A 22,829-nucleotide genomic window follows, 5' to 3' on the forward strand; every position below is an offset into this window, starting at 1 on the left:
TGTGGAGGTCAGCGAGACACAAAACAGAGGCTTCTGTAATAATTAGAGCGGAGGAGCGGTGGCTGCTGGTCGGTGCTGTGGACAGACAGCAGGGAGGACAAGACGCAGATAACTTGTGCTGTGTTTACAAGGCCGAGCAGAGAGGTCTGGGGCTCCCAGCAGCTGATCAGTGTAAACAGTCCTCATCAGCCTGTTAGAGCACAGAGCAGGCGACCACCCCCGCGTTTGTTATGGTCCACTGTGCATCCTGTGCAGTCCAACTTTTTGTGTTCTTGTCTCTTTTGCATGAGAGAAAGAAAATGAATTTAAAAAACATTGCTGAAAAGGATAGGTCTTTCATATTTTGGAGATTTATGGTTAAAATATGCTGCACCATAAAAAGCGCCTCTCGGGCCTCGGTGCGTTTGCAGTGGGTTGTGAGTAAGATTGGACCCGAGTCTGGATTTTTGAAACGTTTTCATTTATCCAGGGAGGGTTGACTTCTTTAGCATGCCTGCGTTTGTAGCAGTGCCTCACATCATACTCACAATGTTCCACACTTTAAAGTCTGGAAGTCTTCATCTGTTGGCCGCTGAGCAGCTGCAGCGGATGACTTACAGGTCCAGTGCCTTGCTCAAGGGCACTCATTCAGACTTAAGAGCTTTTTTTAAAAAATTCTAATTCTCCTCCTCAGATTGAAAACACAGTGCCTCTGCGACCTCTGGACAACCTTTTTTCTCAAAGCTTCAGCGACTGCATGAAGCGACTGCCTGTGGAAAGTGTGTGCACGTGTGCGATGATGGTTGTGTGGTGGAAAATGAAGGTTGAGTGGAGGACAAAGAGTGACAGAAAGAGTGCACACGGGGAGAAATCGGCTACTTCACAGTTAAATCGCTACGTTTAAAGCAAAAAAGGAGGGTAACGACTGGGTGCCAGCGAAGAGGGATGGAACAAGTGCCAGCTCCTTGCTGCCTTAGGCCAAGTGTGACTTATTGAAGCCTGCAAAGAGCATTGATACAGGAAAACGTGCGAAGACTCTGCTCTGCTTCATGCGATTTTTCCAGTGAGTACAGAGGGAGGCTCACTGCTAAAAAAAGGAACTTACTGAGAGGCCTGTGCCGATCTGATGCAAGAGTGGCATAATTCCCCGTGTCACATAGCATCAATAAATATGTTCAAATATTTAAACAGATTTCCCCTAATTACATCCCTGCTGACCTCTGGATGCGATACTGCCTCTGGGCCGACCACTTCAGGCTAGTGTTGAAACAGCCGCAGATGTAATTCTTCACGTCAGGCGTCCAAGTTCGCCCGGGACAATATTATACGGTGTACCACTTGACATGGATGGCAGTGCTCACCGGCCCTGCCGCCACTTCCAAGGCAAACATACTTTTGCCCAGTGCGGCTAATGCTCCGGCCCAGAACATTAGCCGAAGTGTCGTATGCCGAGGACAGACAGAGTGCAGCCACTGAGTAAGCTGGCTGCTGTCTCACCTCAGTGTTTGGGCTTGGCAGGTTTGAGGACAGCGGTGGGTGGAAAATATACCCATAATTCCCTTCTAATGTTCCCCCTACCTCTTGATACACTGACTGTCTGCTGACAAAGTGACTCATTTATGCTGAAGTATCCATCTTTCCTCTCACCACTTAAATGTCTCTTGATGGTGGCGGTTAATGAGTTATCATGCTAACAATATTATTAAACATTACTGAAATAATTATTATGAATTAAGATTTATACACTCGGTTGTAATTATCCCTTCTGCTGTTTCAAGGATGAATGGAAATCCAGCTTAGAGGAACAAAGTGATTCTAACTGCAGACAGAGAAACACATTTTTACATCCCTGCTTTCGGTACAAGTCAAACGAGACTTAAACACAAGAAGGATAACAAACGTTTCACTCTCATGAAAAGTACAAAAACAACAGCTTTGACTCTTTGAGATCCTTCACATCACGCTATCGAAGCAACGTTTTTCAGGCATACTACAGTTGTAAACAACACGCCGCGACACACACACATACACAAACACACAAAGCCTATCACACTGATCAGTTTTCCCCCCGTCACAGGATTCGTGCGTCATGTTCCCACTGCTCCATTTGGAGCCGTTAGCCCTTCACAAGATGAAAAGTCTCAGTGTGCGTGCGATGCGAGGCCTGCCGCTGCAGCCAAATATCGAAAATGTCAACTTCCTGGCAAGCCCTGATCACCTTTAATCATCATATTGTAACGGCACTTTCCCAACACAGGCTAGGGAGGAATAAGTGCAGCGTTTTTTGAAAAAGGCTTCATGGGTGTTTGCAGCTATGATGTTAACACAATGCATAAAGCAACAACGTCTTGGCAAACTGTCGAGTACTGCTCTCCAGATAAAGCTGACAAAGTCCCTGTGTAAAACACTGCCAAGGTTTGGGGTCCCGTTCCCTCTGCGGCCACCCATGCTTGCACGGAATGATCCCACAGCGTTGCAAGGTGCTGCTTTGACAATTTCACAGGAACATCTGTGAAAAGGCCAGACGCTAAATGGGATAATCTCCAGATCCTGTGGAATGTTTGCACCTAGTCTTTGAAAGGTGATTGTGGTTCCCATGAAGACTTTTTGGGGTTGTGAGTAACAGGGTGTTGCACATACTCTGTATGTGTGGGCTAATACACAGCAGGCTGGTCATTATAGTATGACCGCTTTCACCCAGTCTAAGATTATTCTGCAGTTATGAGTAGCTGGACATCAACCTTGTGATACACATGGTTCATCTGAAGTGAAACTGATTTTGATGATACATTTAATTTGTACCAAATGCATCCAGCATCTGGAGCTAGCAGCCGTAACAACGCTGTAAAAGAAGTGTAACCACAGGAACACAAGGAGATACACAGTGCAAACACACTTTCAGCAACCTGTTAAGTTTACAGAAGATGCTAAGTGCTGAAAGATCAAGCATTAGGCCGATCCCAGAGTTTGATTACATAACCTGGAGTTATTATAAAAACACACACACTCCAACCATTGGGCCATAAAATCTGTTAGCAAGATGGCATTTGAGCATACTAAACTGTTCAAATGTCTACATGCTGCTGCGCCAAAGGCAGAGGAACCCTCCCAGAATGGGGGTAAAGTGGGTTGGTATGAAGAGTAAACAACTCCACTATTAAAGTATTACAGCCTGGGCTTGTTGTGCCAAGTGCTACTTTGGAGTGGAGACCTGGGAAAATTAGGCTCTCTCTCTCTCTCACACGCACGCACGCACGCACACACACACACACTCCTCTCTCCTTTTCCATACACTCACAATCTCCTTGGGGTGGATGCACAAAAACAAATATACACAAAAATAGCTCATACCTTCTGTAGTGCCACACACATGCAAACACGTACAGTGCATGCATGCTAATTGGTATCATGCAGTGTATGAAAGCTGCAGTAGGTTTATTTTTAGACATTTTACAAGACTGCAAACCTGCAGCAGCCACAGAGTTGAATTTTTCCCGCCTGTTTTGAAATACATGCAAATATAAAAAATGTGTTTGCTTCATGCATATGGAGGCCTCACCCCGAGTCTGGAAAAACTCAGTCACCGAAAGAAATGACTGGACCGATGCAAAATCGGATCGTCAAGGATTAGATCACGAGATGAAAATGCACGACACAAGAAAATGAATTGCAGAGCGGATGAAACAGTCAGCTCTATTTTGCTTTGGTCCTTAACCCTCATGGCATCACCCAATGGTTTATGATGCCCCTTCAAAAATAAATCTATATTGAGAAGTTGCAAAATATCACCTCTGTGGTGCTGGTAGATCTGGATCTGATAGAGTGTTAGGATACCTCCCTCTTCTGCTCATCTGCACACTTAGACCATATTGTCGTTCTTAATGCCAAGTATAGTGGTAAAAACAATATTGGACAAAAAGAGTCATGGTTGAGAAGTAATTTAACAGAGCAAAGTCTCACAATGTGACACAACTAGGTCAGTCCAACCGGGAAGCAATGAAATGGGATGCTGCTTCACCATCTCACCTTTGCTTTTCCATTCCTGCACAGCAACTCTCTCTGGGTCGGGTCAGAGCAACACACTTCCTGTTAAATTTAGCCTTGGACCATAATGTCAAGCCGGTCTTGCAGTTTGTCGTCCAGATTAACCAAGTCACTCTGGCTGAACACCTACTGCACTCGGTGTATCGCAGCGACCTCAACTCTGAGAAGGAGAGGGGAAGTGACTGTTGGGTGGGGGGGTAACGCTTGTCAGTCATCGAGTGGCGGTTAGTTGGATGTGGGAGAGGACATTACCTTTCAACCCAAAGGCCTGATTGTCCCTCTCACTCTCTTGTGTGTGTGTACTGGGGAAATGCTGTACGGGACTGACCAGCAGACAGCTCCTGAGAGCGGCCCTTCCTGCTCCTGCTCATTCAACACATCTGGGGAGCAGCATAGCGATCATGAGGAGCACTCAAACATCCTGGTGAAGAGCAAAGTCAGCAAAAAAGGACCCAATCCTACAATCTCATTGGTTTAGCTTTAGTTTGACTCAGGTCAGCTGGGACACAATGTTAAGGTTTTCCTCTTGGCCCTTCGCACAAACAGCCCCAACAGATAAATGGGGCTGTCAAAAAGTATCAGGCTCTGCCAAATATTCATCCCAGAGTACTCAGGGTGCCACTTCCATTCTCGATAACACCAATTCAACACCATAACATGCAAAGCTAATTCCACATTAGAGATGCTCACATTTAAAGCTGTTGAACTTCTCAACTGTAAAGACGGATGACTGGAAGCAGGTAACTACCACAGTATGTGCCAGCATGCAAGGCGAATTGGCCGAGAAAGACATTTCGTCTTTCCCAGACTGTTTGTCCAACAGCTTTCTTTTCCCCCTCTGCCGCTCATTCTCTCCAGGGTCTGCATAACATACACTGTGTATGGTGCTCCCTGTGCGAGAGGATCCTTGCCTCCTAAACGCTGTAACTCAAGCCTCCTCCCTAAGACTAATGGCCCCTGTCTAGCTTGCGGAAATAAATATCAGCCAAGCGCCGATCTGATGACAGCAAGAGAAGTCGGGGTGATGTTTGCTGCTCCCCATACTACCATAAACCTACTTACACTCATCTTAACACCTCTGTGCAAATTACTGCGCATGGGTGGATTATCGGTCGAGAAACCAGTAGGATCATGAGCCCCAGAGTTAGTGGCACTCAAGGATCTTTTGTTTTGCAAAAAAGGTTTTATTATTCTTTTGTGAGATCATGTTGAAACAATGTGAACGTCACTCCCTCCTAATCTAGAGATTCAGTAAGGAATCTCAGAATGGACAGAACGTCCATTCAGACTCACTGTCCTGGGTTTGCCTTGACATGTGGCACCTGCCCCACACTGCACCCACCTCCCATATCCTGTACGATCAGCCTGGCACACAACAACCACTATTTCTCTGCTCCCTTCAGACTCGCACTTTTTTTCCTGGACATCCCCCCATCCTAACCCCCACCGCCCTCTAGGTATCTTACCTGCAGCTGTTCTCAACACAAGGCCAAAAAAAAGGAGCCAGACAGAGAGTGATTAGGGTTTTAAACTTGAATGAGGTGCCTGCATCTGCTTCCAATCCAGCAGCAAGTTAACTCCAACCATCCACATCTTCTTTGAATGAATCCTAAATAATAAAAAAAAAAACACTATTGGCTATTTAGCCCTACCTTCTCTGAAAGGTCGTCCCTACGCCTGAATGATTCCAACCAGTGCTCTTCTTTGTTCTTCAAGGGCAGAGTGACCTTACCTTTCCCAGTCTGGACCGCAAACTCACAACTCAACTAAACCCAAAGGGTAGACAATGCATTTTTTCTTGACATACTTTGTCTCTCTAGATGAATCATATCCTCTTGACTCATTCTAACTGAACTCAAATAAACTGTTATCAGTGGAATTATTTCCCCAGCACTTTCCTCTTAAGTGATCATTTCCCTAACCCTAACCGTGGATTTAAACAATGCAGGAACTGCAATAATTATTCGTTCATATCTTTTTTTTTTCAAAGGGTAAGAGAAACACTAAAAAGAAATGAGGCTTGAACACCAGATAGCCCAGAGACTTTTAATGTATGATGTTCTCTTTCTCTCTTCTTTTAGTTCCTGCCATTTATCTACTATTTATTTGCTAATTAAATCAAGCAATTTAATCAGTTGACCTGGCAGAGGCCAATGTCTCCAAGTTTCCAAATAACACATTTACAGAAGAGAAAGAGATCTTATCATCATTGGCCTTCATTTTGTCTTCAGGCTGAACTTCTTCGTCCCTTGAGGGATGTAGCGTGGGACAATACAAAAGGCTCTTGTCTTGTCTCCGATGGGACAGCTAACTTTGGTCAGACAAGCCATTGGCAAGTGGCCCGACAGCATGTGAACCATCATAGCTGCTAAAAGGAACCTCTTGTCCCCTTCATTACGACTTCATGTAATGAGTCTCTTCAGTGTAACATGGCAGACAGCCCTTCCTCATCATTTAGAGATTAAGAGGGAAAATGTTGCTCTTTGCTGAGGCTTTCACATTTCTCTCGTATGGGCTAACCTCAACCATCAACCCATGAACCGACCATTTAGGCGACGACCTTCCAATGTTGACACAGACAAAGATTCCTCTTGTGTGCAATTCACCTCTGCTTTTACATGCGAGGAAGGCTATTACACCATTAAGATGATTATGCTGAAAATAAGTCTTGAGAGTAAATAGTGTTAACAGGAATAGAGAAGTGTTCACGGTTTGGGAGGGCTGAAAAAGATCATAGGTTACCCGACTCCTAATGTACGTAAGCTTTGGCTGGGCCACTGCCATCACTGCAGATGTGATTCAACAAACCCAACGTTGTTTAAGTGACAAGTCACTGCCGCTGAGTTGGGAGAGGAAATGAGCAAAGCGCCAAAAAGGCCTCAGGGGATTCATCAACAAAAAACCCTAGGTTGTTAAAAGCAAGTTTGAGCATTCTCGTGGGTTTAACGACAACCGCAGCCGGTAAATAAAACTATACACCGACGTGTGTCAGGAGACTTATCCTGTGAGAAAACGCGCCCCTGCCCAAAACCGCAAGGTGTCGTTGGCCAGAGGGAAAGGCGAAAGTGGAAGTGGAGGGCGTACTTAGCTCGCCATCTCTTGAGACGCTGTCAAGGGCCAGAGGTTCATGTTTAACACTCATTAATGGCAGAGTTAACACACTTTATGGGCAAACTTAATACAGTGGAACAGCAGAGGCAATAGGGTGGTGATATTGAGACGGAAATGACTGCTTTTTAATAGAAAGGTGCTGTGGGCCCACCTGCAGCTCAGAGGAAGAGCAATATGAGGACAGCAGAAGGGCGACAGGACAGGCCAGACAGTGACGTATAGTAGACCACTGTGGGACAAATGAGGCTCATTAAGACCTGGCTTTCCAAAACATGAAGTCACGACCTCACAAATAGTCAACTGAAATCATAATGGGATGCAGTGAAAAAGGGTCACAATTCATTTAATTGTTCAGCGAAATCCTTTTCTAAAATGTCTGTGCAAAAAACGGTAGTGTCATTAAGTGGGATGTATAGTCACACTGAAACTCTTCGACACACCAAACGTAAATGCCGATGGATTCTCAAAGGACACACATAAACTCAGTGTGAGCAAGTAAACCACGTACAGGAAGAACGAGGGTCAGGGACTGAGTCCAAATTCGTCTTGCTTTAGACAGCAACATAAAAAACTGAACCACCAAGCCTCCCACTACTAAAAGACTTCTTTATTATTTATATTACTGTAAAAGACCTCATTTGATTTCATCTCATTTTTTATTGACACAGACGCACAGACACAGGCGTGCACCCACAAGGCTCCAGTTGCAGCTCTGCAACGTGCACTTTCACACTCCATTTACTGTTTCCAAAAAGGCCATGGACACATCAAATGCTGCCACAGTGCAGTACAGACTGGCCGGTGGCTGCAGGGGTCACGCACCACTGAGCCAGCCGATGACCTCATGGCTGCATTAGGATCACTGAGTCTGCCTCGACCTACATGATCTTTCCAGATCTGTGATTCTTGTGCACATCAGTGTGTCCAGCATTGGGCCAACACTGCCAGGACAACACATCGAGTGACAGCTGTCTTGCGTTTCAGCATTAAAATCTCTCAGCTTTTAATACATTCCACTCTGACCATACTTTAAATTCATGGATGGTATGGGGCTGGTGGTTTGATCGCACTGGGGCCTCCCGTGTTTAACATGCATGCAAACATTGTGAGGCCATTTTAATGAAATATTCCATTAACGCATGGGGAATCCCACCAGGGCAATTCTTCTTAAAGTAAACACAGAAATATGAGTAAGTGTAATTATTTCCATTTGGCATTTTCTTGGCCCTTTAGTAAGACTCACACATACAAAATGCAGGAAAATAAGAGGAAAACGACAAGTCCGGATTGAAAAAAATGTGGAAAAATAATGAGAACATAGATGCTGGTTGTGGGTAATGATGAGTCTAAATGTGAGGGTTAACCGCTCCAAAAAAACATGTGTGCATGCTCCGTTGAGCGCCCTGTAAAAGCTTGTGCCAAGGGAGGGTACAAACCGCCCCCCCCCCCAGTATCCCACCGGAATGAGCCTTTCATCCCGACATCTGTGTCTGACTGTTGGTTGGTTTGTGTTTTCTATTTACTTATCAAAAACATCCCATAGCCCTTAAATGTAACCCAATAATGGATAATTGATACTGTTTTCCAGCGATACTCCGCTTGACTTTCATACTGCCACTAACATTCACACCTGGGCATTACCAACTGCAACCACAGTTTTATTTTATTTTTTATGCAAGTGGAGAAACTGGGGGTAAGGTTTGCTCAAACGTTCCTCTCAAGCATTTTCTCCTCTCGGGGTTTTCCTGCATGACCTTGGATTCAACCATTGTTCTCTATATCAGTGAACCTTGAAAAACACCAGTGGGTTTAACTTTGATTATATACATATAAATAGTTGAGACAAGTTTAAAATACTTGATTGTTTGTGATAAAATAATTATATTATAAAATTCTATTCAATATCAATAAAACCAAAGTCCAATATATATTGATTAATTGTTTATACATTGTGTAAGCACAGTGAGGAGGTGTAACACATAAAATATTTGGCTGTTTATGAAGTGTCACACTCTCATGAAGATGAGTTTTAAACCACTACGTTCACTCAGGAGCAAAAATGTGTCTTTAAATCTGAAATAATTAATAATGTTATTGTTGCAATTATCAATATTGACTGATATTACATTTTTTCTCTTGATATCAATTCTGACCACATCGCCCGGCCCTGGGTGTTTTGAAAATCCCTCCATTTACTTTGTTGAAATCAAAATAAAAGAAATTAAAACCACAGCACAGAAAACTGCAGTTCACCTGTTTTATTTTTTAATGTGCAGGTGTAAAATCAGCAGCTCAGGTTGAATCATTTTTTTCTCTTTACTTTCAATTACCAGAAACAACATTATGGGTTGCGCGCATGTTTGTTTTCCGTGAACTGTGAGTAACACTGTTTTGCTGCAGCTGGGAACAACAACCTATAAAAGCACCGGGCACATCTGGGCTGTGAGGCTGTGCAGTTAGACGTATAGCCTATGACTGTATTGTTACAGTTACTCGATCCCCCCCCCCCCGCCCCTCCTCCCCAGATGCCCCGGAAACCCAGTAATCAAGTTGATAGCTAGTGATGTACCGCCGCTGCTGCGTAAGCCGTGAGTCACATACTTCGGAAACCACTCGCTTGACTCATAACACCAGCGATAGTCCTGCCTGCCTAAAAACAACAACACACACACAAACAGACACACATGCTGGCCCTTGTTAGTGTGTGTTATGATATGTGTTAGCATGTTTGCTCCCTGTCCATGGGAGTTGGACAGCTTTGACACCAGTTGTTGCTTTCCCAGATGTTTGCTTGCAGTGAGAAGAGAAGAGATGCAAAGACAAGAGAAGCAAAGACAAGGGAAGAGAAGAGAAGAGAAGAGAAGAGAAGAGAAGAGAAGAGAAGAGAAGAGAAGGTGACCTCTCCGTTCAGCAGAGGAAAGGTTATCTGTGACAGCTGCTGGGGAGACAGAACTGGGCCAGGTGTGTGTTAACTCGCTCCTGCTGCTTTTCTCATTATGAATATCACAGAGAGAGGAAGAGATGGACAAAAAAAAGAAGAGCGAGAGGGAGAGAGAAGTAAAGGTGGAGCACGATGGTGAAAAAAGATGAAAAAAAAACAATACAGAAAAAAGAGAAGGGGGTAAAGGTCAGAGGAAAATACCAGTAAGTGAGCTGGAGGGAGTGGGATAAGAGAAAGGCTCCAGTCTGGAGAGACAGAGAAGGTTGAGGCCAAGGAAGTACTCAGGGAGGAATGCTGGGAATGGGAGCGAGCAGAAAGACGGTGACAGGAGACGGAGGGGTGAAAAAAAGTGCCGGGAAGACGTGAAAAGAAGGGACTGATGGGGGATAAAGGGAGAAGAGAGTATGGACGCTAAGAAAACAGAGCAGACAGAGAGAGTGGTGACAGACGGCTGAAGAGAGACAAATGGGGGGATTCGGAGGTGGAGGTAATCCAACACGAGAACACACTCAAAACATGCCCCGTGTCTGAATGTGTGTGTTGGTGTGTCTCCCCTGACCTTATAGCGACCCACTACAGAACAAACATCACCCTTTGTGTCTCTGAAGTTTTGTTCTCCATCACATTGTCACACTCAGGATGGACAGTTTGAAAAGGAGTGAACCAATGCAGCAGAACCATCATCTTTTTTTAATCCATGCATTTGTCTTCTTTGTCAAACCCTGATGCCTGCGGTATTACCCATAATGCAACTTAAGGTAACAGAGGTCCCACTTCTTTCTCAATCCACATCCCCAGTTTTTTATTTATTTTCAAATGTGGTTCACCTGATGGTATTCTTTTAGACTTCACCCTTCTCTCCACAAAACATTTTTTCACATAGTCTGAGCAGCTGTATTCCACAACACCTGTACACATGGGAAAGTTAAAAAACAAAACAACAAACTGCAGTTTATGGTTTACAGGAAGTTACATGGAGGAACTCCTTTTTTGGCCGAGCCACTGAGTTCCTGGAGTCCCTGCTGGTTACCGAACAACCTCATACTTTCCAGGAAGTTAAAATTTTCCAAAATATTGAACTTTTCTTTTCAAGCCAATTCCTGCCCCGGGGCTCTTGACCTGACCATTTGATTTGACTTATACTGCTTCAGAGATGTGCTTATATTATACGATCTTATAAAGTTTATATTTGTATTGGTATAGCGTATGCACAGAGGTAAACTTTAAATGAGTCTGGCATCATAATCCAGTAAGAGCTCTACAGATCCTTCGCACACAGCATAAATGTGTTTGGCACCAAAGAAAAAAGACAAACACAAAATCAACGTACTACCACTTTAAAAGCAGAAAGTATGAAAGGATTTCAGTCTGAAAAGGATCCAGAAAGACTTCACTGTTTACTTTCAGCAGGCTACACCACCAGACAACCAGGCAGCTACAGCTCATCTCATATCCTCACTGACACGAAGAAAGTGGAGCACATTACACCAGCCTTCAAATCACTGCGCTGGCTTCCTCTATCCCAAAGGAGAGTTTTTAAAATCCTATTACTTGTTTATACAGCACCAAATGTTCTCAGGCCTAAATACATCTCTGATTTCCTTGTACGCTACAAAGAATCCAGACGCCTCGGGTCGTCCTGGTTACTCCCTTAATCAAAACCAAGTACGCTTTTACTTTCTGTGCACCAGCACCTGTAGGACAATCTTCCTCTTCTACCTGAGCTCTGCAAAACATGTCTGCTCATTTTAATCAAAGGCATCAAACAACACGTTTAAAATTCCTTGTAAATATTTTAAAATTCAGTTTTTCATTTCTGTTTTCATTGTCATTATATGCAATTTGAATGTCTATTGTTGTTAACTGTGCATCTCTGTGCATATTTAGACGTGTGTTGGGCTGTGTAGTAGCACATAAATGATCAAATATGTAAGAAAAACCACGTCTAACACATGTTCCTTTTGCTTCTCTCTGTTTGCTTTCCTGCTTTTATGGCATTAAACAACAAACAAGTGAACCGACCCACTCTTGGATCACTTAGCAAGCCAACCTTTGAACTGGCAGAAGGCCTGGTGTGTGTGTGTGTGTGTGTGCGTGTCATCCCAACCTCTGCATGAGAGCAGGCCTGTGTTTGACGCACATACACACGCTAACACTTTTTTCCCTGCATCAAATCGGTGCCTCACGCACCCAACATCAGAGAGAACCCTCAGAATATGATGAGACAATAACAGGGCTTTGTTCGCTTTAATCTCAGTTATTTGTTGAATTCTGCAGCCGTAGGTCAGAGGGAGACGTAAAACCCAAGATGAAATGTACGAGGTCGAGTCTGCAAAAGACTTTAAACAAAGTCAAGAGTTTTGAAGCTCCACAAAATTTGGTATTTTTTTCATTTATACAAAAGAAGCTCCAATTAAGACGGGTCAATATTAAAAATTCATAACTCGGATGAACACAAACCCTCAGATTTCACAGAGGTGGCTTTTTACCTGAGACTTTTTCAATGCTTTCCCATGTACTTGGACTTGTTTTGCAGCGAGCCTTGTTTTTCTTAGTGTTTTGGAGTGAGCACTATGACTGCACTTCCAGGGGAGGGTATTTTTAACCGGTGTGGCTGTACTGTAAACACCCGCCGCTCTGTGTGTTCTCCCTCCAAGATTTAAACACAGCGACCGACAGCAAGACTCCCCGCGGCACAAAAGGCAATGAAATACTGCGTGTAAGACAAAAGACACAGGGAGAGGTGGAGGGGAGGGAAAGAGCACTGGAAAGCATAATATTGTCTCAAATATTTTCCCAATTTCGACCCAGGGGTCATTAAGGAATCTCAGCCCTGTGGGGGAATGTTGCAGAAAGTGGAAAGACTAATGCAAAAAATGTGACTGAATCGCATTAGTGGTAGTTACTCAGCTGCAACATATGCTAACCCAATTCTTTTTTACATTTCTTGCTTTAATTTGATAATCTCAAGGTTCAAAATCATGTGTGAGACCAAAGATCACTGCCAACTTGGATCAGGCCAAGTGAGCTGGGCTCGACAGACCACAGACTTATTGGCCTTCATCAATCAGCTTCACTGCTGCTGCAGTTGCGGGGACAAACTACTGCAACGTACCACAGAGAGGCAGAGAGGGCAAACCTGCAGTAACGTTTAGGGGCTGCATCTTTTTGCCATGGGAGTATGTGGTTTTAACCAAAGCAATCTTCAAGCCATTTCTTATGTCATTCTATACTGAACTTAAAGAAATTGCGTTTTCTCATTTCACAGATGCAAGCGACCACTCCGGTGTCATCGCCGTGGGTTTTAAAGTTCACTCGCTGACCTTGCCGGCTAGACGTGCAAATGTAGCAGCCCTGCCTGTCCTCTGCTTAACATTCACACCTCCCTCTCAACGACAGCTTCTCTTCCAGATATGGAGACCGGCACACGGCAAGACAGACCACCCATGACTAGGACACGTTCAGACACCCCCCCCTGTGCATGACCCGTCCCATCCACCTCCCTGCACTGGAGCAAGTTGGCCCCCTGTCACTCACTGTGTTCTCTCGGTTGTTTCAGCAGTGTTACAGCAGCTCGAGGGGGAAGAGCAGGAGATTAGCAAGAGACATAAAGACAGAGAGACAGCGAGAGAGGGAACGAGAGGATAGAGACAGAGGCAGAGAGAGAACTTACACCACTGACGTGCTGGACAAAGTCCATGCTTATGTTTTCCATATGATATGGTTCAGGTAGCTTGGAGACAAATTCCCTAATCTTCCATGAGTTTTCTATTAACAGTCTTCCTTTAAATCATATCTTCAGTCACACAATCTGCGAATGTCACTGTAATGGAGATAATAAATATGAAAGTTAATTACACGCATGACTGTGGAAAAGCTGTTACGCTATTATAATGTATCTATTTCTATATGTTTAAAAGAACGACAGTGACAGCAAATAGTAGACACAGGGTGAGAGAGGACAAGAGAAGCAGATTGCATCAGGCCCACCCAGAGATAACAGACAGAGGGAAAGAGTAGAGATAGATTTGTTTACGTTGTACTCACTCAAACTCAGTAAACCCCGACATCATTCCCGGAGGAACTCCACCCCACTTTATGACTTTCGAACCCACCCATATTGTCGCCTACACCATTATCAGGCCACAGCATGAGCATCACCAAAAGAAAGAATGTGTAACAACTGACTGGTTATTCTTCAGTGTACACACCACATGTACGCAGACAGTGAATCAGCAGGATGTTTTTTTTCTTCTTTCGGTGGGTGAGTGTCTCTGGCACTTGTCTGCGCTTACACCAAGCATCTACGCAGGACAGAGTGCTGTTCTCCTGCACCTCCTCTTGCACGTAACTTTTCTTGAAGGCAATTCAGCCATTGTACTTTTCACGCTCTCTGCATTTGAAAGAAAAAAGTTATGAGATCTGTAAAAGAAAGGCCCAACTTGAGCTTCCCAAACACTTTACTCTTCGGGTTGGGATAAAATTGCAGTAAGTGCACACAATAAAATGTTGGTCTGTTGTGTGGCGCTCAGGGCAAAACTAACTGGTGTTTGGGAGCTGACCTGACCAGAGCTTCATCATGCATGGGAACTCAATGCGATAATTGGCCATATTCTCAGGGTTAGGACCAAAAACCAGTAGTCTGGTCTCTTAGAATCACACTTTTATTCAGCTAAACCGTAACAACAGATGTGTTTTCACCAAACTCTTTCCCTTACCTGACCAATTGGTACCAATTATACAAATCTCAATGATATTGAAGTCATAGAGGTGGATCTATTGCACTGGAATCCCTAAATCACTATGTTGTGACACTTGCACAGCAGGCTGTTACATAAAGTTAACTTAAATCACACGAAGGCACAAGACAGCATTTAATGAGAGGCGTCAAGGCGTGAATAGATATAACCTGATAAATCCTATAACAACGCATGCAATTGTTCAAGGATGAATGAAGATGAATCCGATAAACATCATTTGTTCTTCTGCCACGCCATAGGATTAATTAAAAGGTAAGAAGCACATTTTCAGCTCTGTCTGAAAAGGAACTCTAAATTAGCCAAAGTCTCTGGGCTGTGCGCTCTGGACAGCTGCCAAACCCTCTTGATGCACAAGATAAGTCCCAATCAGTGACGGTGGCGTTGACACTTCATTAAAGCCCTGTAACACTCAGATAAACTCGTCATCCAGCAGCGCCAGAGGCTGTCAGCGGAGAGTACGACAGGAAGAGCACACGTCTGGCCTTGTTCTCGTCTCCAGCATGGAAGGGAAATCGGAGTCCTTGACGGCCCCAAATCATAGGCGGATTAGGCGATGAACCCTGGATGAGACACCAAACACCACCGAAGAAACTCAAGACGTACGCTGCTAATGTTTGCAAAAAGCTGTGCATCGTGAACATCGGCCGTGTAAATTAGTCACGGGGCTTAGAGAAACGTAAAGGAAGCGAGGTGACGAGCTGCTTCTCTTTCAAAATGATGGGGTGTGATGCCTTTTTGCAAAAGATTACCACAAATTAACACATTAGTACTTGGGAATAATTATTTTAAGTGTCTCTCAACAATGTACTTTCTACATGTAGTTTGTGGTCAAATAGATATATATTTGTATCATTATGTTATAATTTTATTGGGAATAATGGTAAAATCAACCTAGAATTAGCATCTGCATCAGCTAAAGACAATGTCCAAGTGGTTGGATACATTGCTTCAATGGTCAGGTTAAGATTTAACTAGTAAGTAAATAGCCATTGCAAATGTTCATCGTGCATCATGTTCTGTATTGTGTTCTGCAGCATCTACAATAACAGATTTCCAAGAGATGTCTTTTGCTTTCCTGAAGAACTTGTGAAAATAACACACTTGTGCACAGACACACAAATCTAGACACCACTTATGGACACTCCTGTGAAACTAGGTGTAGCCTGTTGTTTTTATCCAAGAGGGATTATAAACTGTATTTACCCTGCTTGGATTAGGCCCAACTGATTCTGAATGGTGTCCAACATTAAGCGTGTCTATGCAGCTCGTGTCCTTTCCACAACCCAATAGCTCCCTGCATCACTTCTGGACCTACAGTTCCACTCACAGGTGGAGCGGGAGCACAGCAGTGCTCCGTAAAGAACTGGTCCTCCCTTCACCCGGGCGACATCTGTTAAATGTGAACGCTCTCGGTCCAAACACAGCGGTGGGCCTTCAGCTTCAGGCTGAGCTGCAGATCGGATTTGTTTCAGCTGAGCTTGTTTTAAGATTCACTTGGACTTCCTCTCCGGCTTTGGGCAAAACAACATCAGGCCTGCTGTCTTCTGCAAACACCACACTGAAGAAAAAAAAAAAAATCCCCTCTTCCTCTCTTCCTTGCACTTAACCCACATGCATTTGTTTAGTTTTTGCACTCGTCATTGTTCTGCAAGCACAGGACTATTGTGAGGGTATGGTACCTTGATGCTGATGCCATTATGAGCATTGGATCAAATACTCGACAGGACCAGACAGATCAATACCTTAAGTTGTTCCCTCTTTGACAAACACCAGCGATGTTAGGATCTGTTTAACCTCATGGAAAACAAGCCAACACACGCTGGCACTATTGTGTATATGAGGCGGTTGACTGCACACAAACAAGCATGCAGTCATGCACACATGCACACACATAGTGCTACGCTGGATCCCACTTGATAAGAGGACTCCTGGTAAACAAGGAGTGTTGGTTAATGCAAAGGTGTTAGAGCAGCACTTACTCCACCTCCTCTTTCCCTTTTTTCTGGAAACCAGCGAGTAAAGCTCTTAAGGGACTACACAACACAATTAGACGGACTAATTACCCCCTCCATACCTCCCATTCCTCACCCACAGTGACAGGCTGGGGCAGGCAAGACACTTCTCCCTGCCTATGAGCTTTTCCAGTGACAGAGACCATGGTTAGGTGCAGGGATTGTGCATTTCAGGCAATTCAGCTGATGCTCCGTCAATAACAACATTGGAATAAGGTTAAAATCCAACAAACAGAAAACAGTAGGAATGGCAAGAGTCAAGATGAGAGAGAAGGTGTGGGGACACCTGCATGACACTTTTCCTTTTCAAAGTAAGACGGAGGATGGATCAGCTTCCTTCTTTTTTTATAAATAAATAAAATGCTACTGTACTTTTTAATGGACTAAACGGGAGGTTTTTAGGAACCCAGTTGTTTTTACAAGCTGAGAGTTAAGTAGAAGTTGCCAGTTCAGCAGCAGGTTAATGATGAACCCCCTTGTAGTCAGGGCAGGCTTTTTGGACTCAGTCACGGACACGCTGGGAGGATTTAGAAGCAGGGGAGTCTTGACCCGTGCTTTGATGTCTTCTGCCCACGTTTCCTCTAGGTCACGAGGAAAATCAGCAGCTTTGTTCGGTATCACAAGTCTGGGAGCCAGGAAAAGAATCAGGGTCAGGGAGTCTTTTCTTTTTTCTTCACGTCTCTGACAGGAAGTCTTGTAACGGTAGAAAAAAACGGCAACGGCAGTTGGGAGAAGAGGGGAGGAGGAGATGAGACCAACCGGCCAAACAGGAAAGTTTCAGTTTGTGCTCTGACAGCTCTGGATGTGGGACGGGCCGTGGTGCTGCTGAAACTATTTGGCGGGGACTTTTGAAAACCCCTTCCTCCTCGAGATGGACCGACCCCGCCTTCTCTTTTTTGCAGCCGGGGGACACTGAGCCAAGCGTTTCTGCAAAGCGGAAAGAACTTGGCACAGACTGAGTTTGGTATGGCGAAGCACTTAAAAAATGATCTCTGTGCAACCATTAAACCATCTGCAACATTTCGACACTGTTGGAGGTATTGAGGATATACTCTGGGAGCAAGAGGGCCACGCTGGTGATCTATATGAAATATTACCCGACATTGGGAGACAGAAAGGAAGAGGAGCGAGTGTATACATTTAAGGCTACTCAGGTAGCTCTCACATTAGTTTCCCTCCCCACAGAGGAGCTGACACGGTTCACCTCACAGGTATAGACTAAATACTTCCACACACACACAATCCCTGAACTTCCCGTTCCACACACACACACACAGATTAGTAAATGATGCATAGAGTGAATGGGCAGCAGGATGAGGTAATACACTGCCAGTGATACATTACTCATGTAGTTTCCCCTCAGAGTTGATGACCACGAGCCAGCGACATCATCTCATTAAAGCACACATGACTCATTGCCTCGGTGTGTCCGCACTCAGACTTGGTTCAGACACCTGCTTCAACCCAGATGGAGAAAATAAAGCGAGGCACAGACACTGACAGAAAGAGAGCGAGCCACACGAGCCCGACACTGTTAACTCTCTCCTGCACTGACACCTGTGGAGTGTCACTCTGCTGCCTGCTCTCACACACACACACACACAAATACACAGCCTGGTGGAGTCCGTGCACCCCCACTGACCTTGCAGATCTTGCTCTCCTCCGTCTCAGCTCTGGACCTCCCATCAGGCGTCCTCTCCTGCCGGTACTCGGACTTGATTGACAGCTGGCAGGAGAGCCCTGGGGCGCCCTCACCTGCCCTGAGCTCCTGCTGCCGGGACATGTAGCCCTGCGAGGTGGCCGCCCTCACCGCACTGGGGATGGGGAGAGCCGTGTGCACCGGTTTCGTGCCCACTGAGGAGGGTTGCCTGAGCTTGGAGGCTACACCAACCACCGGCATGGTACTTCCCAGGCACAGAAATAATAACACAGGAGTGAGAGAGCGGTCCCAAAAAAAAAGTACAGTGTGGAAGGGGAAACAAATCTGCAGTGTCTACTACTGATGTCTGGCACGAGGAAGGAAGGGAAAACTAAAAAAGAAAAGAAAAGAAAAAACGACAGCAGTTGCCTCTCAAACTGAGAGGAAAGCAACTGCGTTCATTCTGTAGCCTACAGCGAGCAGGACTCACAGAAACTGAGAAGGCTTCTCCTTCCTCCTGCTCTCTCCCTCCCTCCTTCTCCTCCCACAAGCAACACTGCTCCCTCCCCTTCCCTCACTCTCTCGCTGCCTCACTCTCTCTCACTGTCAGAAGTGTACACCACAAAGTCAGCCAAAACAGTCCGAGGGGGCGTGAACTCTTCTGGAAGGTACAGCCACCAGTCGGCAAAATCGTGATTACAAGAGACCTGGCTGAGTGTGTGTGTGTGTGTGTGTGTGTGTGTGTGTGTGTGTGTGTGTGTGTGTGTGTGTGTGCTCAGTGCTCCCCAACACAACTGTCTAAACAGTTCTCCTCTTTCTCCCTCTCTCTTTCCTCTTCCTGATCACTGGAAATAGACGCACTCCTCTCTGTCTGCATCTGGAGACGCCCCTCCCTCCGAAGTGAGAAATAGTAGAAATGTAAAAGGGGGAAAAGCCCTCATGCATAAAAGTGTGATCTTAAAAAAAAAAGACAAGTTGAGGGGTTGAGATAAGAAAAGGAGAATTCCAACGTGAACAGCTGTTGATACAAGGAAGACAAACGTGAACCTTCTGTATCATACTGACATCATTGTAGCGGCTCAACAGGTTTCTGCTTTAAAGCTGGTTATTGCAGTGGCTGCTCTTTGCCTGAGATTCACTCTGTCTCTCAGTTTCTCTTCGCATGACTCACTCACTGCCTTTCTCTCTTTTTTTTTTCTTTCTGAATAGGAACAAATTAAAGAGAAAAAAATTGCACGGAATGTTACTATAATGCAAAAAATATATATTTAATTGTAGCTTTGGGTCGGTTTTGATTTCTACTCACAAGTGCTTAGATTGTGCATTGATCCATTCTCATGACTCGCCCCTTCCACCTCAGCAGGTATCAGAGCAGTGGTTGGATCTATTGCACACAAATGCATCTCGGAGGCCCTCGGTCAAACATCTGTATGCTGAAATTAGATTTTTTCCGTACAGTTTCACATTTCCCCTTAGGTTTCCCACAGTATACAGTATGAAGAGAACATATAAAACCACAACCAGCCCCATCATTTTTCATGTACACGGCAAACACTGAGACTGGCTGTGAGGGGGAAACAGTGTGTGTCATTATGACCATTTGTATGAGTCATTGTTTCTTGACCCTCTCTGTGACGGCCAGCTTTTTACCCTGCCTTTCATTGTGGCCATATAGGTGAACTAGCAACACAACTTGAATGGTGTATGTTATGAAGGGTATAACCCTTCATAGTGTGGGCATCATGGATTATTGGACATTTTTGCAGACTCTTCAGAAATACATCAAGCTAATCTACAGTTTGGGGCACTAATGTATTGCTTCGTTACTCATTACAGTATTGTATTCACCTTACAATTTTGAATTCAACATTACTGGGACTACTCTATTACTACATCTTGGACAATTGTGTGGCAGCTGGTTGACTTGGGGGTTTGATGAAGGGTAGATGCGATCAGTCTGTTCTCGCTGTGGTCAGTGGGCAGACTGGTCTGGGGTCAGGGGGTGCTATGGTGTACAGTGTGGGTGTAGGGAGCACCCTCTGTCTGCTTGTGACTGGTTGATACAGTAAATATTGGCCACAGGTACCACCCACATTCAGGAGTCGCCTCTGTTTTAAGAGTTTAGGGCAAAGTGTGACTCTGCTTCTGAGGTTGGGACATCTGGAGAGCTGTGAGCAGAGTCAAAGTCAATGCAAGCTGCTGGATGGTCAGTAAATCCCTCCAGATTGTGTGACTGGCCGCTTGTTAAACTGCTAGTTTCTGTTTCTACATGTGTTAAACACAGAAGATGTGATGTGTGGGTGTGGAGGATGTGGAGTTGTTTTTTGATGGTGCTGACAGTTGACTAATAAAAGTAAAGTAATATAACACATCACACAACATTACATTGCTGAGTAATTAGAAATGCGAGTGCTTTTTACATGAGTAATGTGTAATGCATCTTTGATCCCCGTTTCGAAGTCAATTGCCCAGTGCTGTTGATACAGTGTATTATTAATGGTGGATGAAAGTGTGTAAAAGCTCTCGACTGAAATGGCCGTGATGAGTAGCTGCTGGGCCACAGAATTGGTTTCAGGCTGCTTGTCTGTAACAAGAAACAGACACTGCATCAATGTCCAACGTATATCACTGATGTGGACGGCTGGAGGCTGACTCCCATAAACAAGACAAAACCACTGTAAAAAAACCAAATCAGTCCACTCTCCTTGACCCCACCAATACTTAATATTACAGTAAATCTCTCCGAGTGTTCCTTTTGATCAGGGACCTTTTTAAAGCTTTGTTCTCTGACCAGTTGGTTTCAGCGAGCGTTTGGAATTACAGTGTATTAAATGTAGTTTGTGGCTCGACAGAAAGGCCTGACAGCAGGACGGATGGAAATCTGTGACAGATCATATTAAAGACTACAACAGTCTGCAGCATTGGGATCTGTAAGTGTTCTATCAAATGTTGATTTTTTTTTTGAGACACAAAATGCATTTGGATTGCATTAACCAGACATAATATAATATGTAGCCTTTTTTCCATTTTTTTTTTTTCTAATGGCTCCCTGCTTTGTGCAAGACATAAAAGGGAGTGAAAGTTTTATATGGAAAGGCTCCATCTGTTTCAGTTTAGGGAGGCGAGGAGATGTGCTGGAGTCAGAGGGGCACGTTGCGGTGTCACGGCAAACCGGAACTTTTTAACACGGCACCGTCCAATAAAGTGAGCAGGGGAAGGGAGGAAAACCAAACACAGGGCTTGTCCCGCAAATCTGACTTTACCACAAAAAATCACAACACCTCAAATGTATCGGCCTCCAGGCCTAGAGTTTCCATGTAGCCCTCTTTTTGTTTTGTAGTTGAGCCTGAACTCTGAACCTGGAGAAGGTTGAATGTCAAATCAATTAAGTATGACATGATTGTTTTCCACACTGCCGCTGCCACTTCTACCCACTGTTACACTGCCTCACTGCCTCTGACAGTCAATTGCCTTTACAGGGACTCTGTTCCCCCCCACTGCCACATATAGCACCAGCTACTCCAACGTGTTTTCAATCATGCACCAGGGACTATCATGACAAGCCTAAAACAACAGGATACCACGTGAATGAATGGCACAAGTCCAGCTCCGACTCCGACTACTGCTGCCTGCCGAGTTACACGAGCTGGAGCACATTTGGCGGCCGTCCAATCTCCCAAGACCGCCTGCAACTGCCGGGAAACCTGTTTCTGACAAGGTCCCTACCCGGGGGGTGCTGAGACGTAACGAACTTGCACTAAGACCTCAGAGAGGTTTTAAGAAAGCCTTTTTACTTCCCCCTGATTTGCGCTGGTTTCAGGGGATAATCACCTCACACTGCAAAAAATAATTGCACGCTGGGAATGAGAGTGTCCCAGCTACCTGCAGGTAAGGAGCACGCCAGTGTAATACAGCGCTGAAAGTTCCTCATTTAACAGCAGTGAAATGTTCCAAAGTCAACATCGGCAGAGGAGATCTCAGGTTCACTTCCATCCAGACAAACCCATTGGGCAGGTCAGCACCCTTATGTTTGGCTACCAGGGCCGACCACTTCTCTAAAAATAGTGTGACGGCCAACGGTGTCATGGTTGAAATATAGAGAACAGGGTGAGTCGAAGAAAGGAATGGACATCGATGGGAGTAGGACGCTGAAAGAAAAAGGAGATTGAATGCTCAAACTGCACGCGGAATTCCTCGACATTTGTTATCATCTGTCAGTGACATGTCAAAATGTGCGGCAGCCAGACTGCAAATGAATCAGGAGAGCTGTAGAACAAGACCACCTCATTTGAGTCTGAGGCCGGTCCAAGAGTCGGTTCTGTCCAATTTCGAAAATTGAGTGG

The 22,829-nt window shown here is 44.8% G+C and overlaps 1 protein-coding gene across 5 annotated transcripts in view; it reads right to left on the bottom strand.

The window, feature by feature from the left end:
- Positions 1-18,980, bottom strand: part of nav3 (neuron navigator 3) — a 184,499-nt gene extending 165,519 nt beyond the window's left edge. For all 5 annotated transcript variants that reach the window (XM_035147282.2, XM_035147281.2, XM_035147279.2 and 2 more), the window contains exon 1: positions 18,490-18,980. In XM_035147282.2, the coding sequence (XP_035003173.1) occupies positions 18,490-18,747 (258 nt within the window). In that variant the 5' untranslated portion in view covers positions 18,748-18,980. The remainder of the gene's footprint in view (positions 1-18,489) is intronic.
- Positions 18,981-22,829: the final 3,849 nt, after the last annotated feature.

Source organism: Hippoglossus stenolepis, chromosome 22, assembly GCF_022539355.2.
Source record: "Hippoglossus stenolepis isolate QCI-W04-F060 chromosome 22, HSTE1.2, whole genome shotgun sequence".
Classification (NCBI taxonomy): Eukaryota; Metazoa; Chordata; class Actinopteri; order Pleuronectiformes; family Pleuronectidae; genus Hippoglossus; species Hippoglossus stenolepis.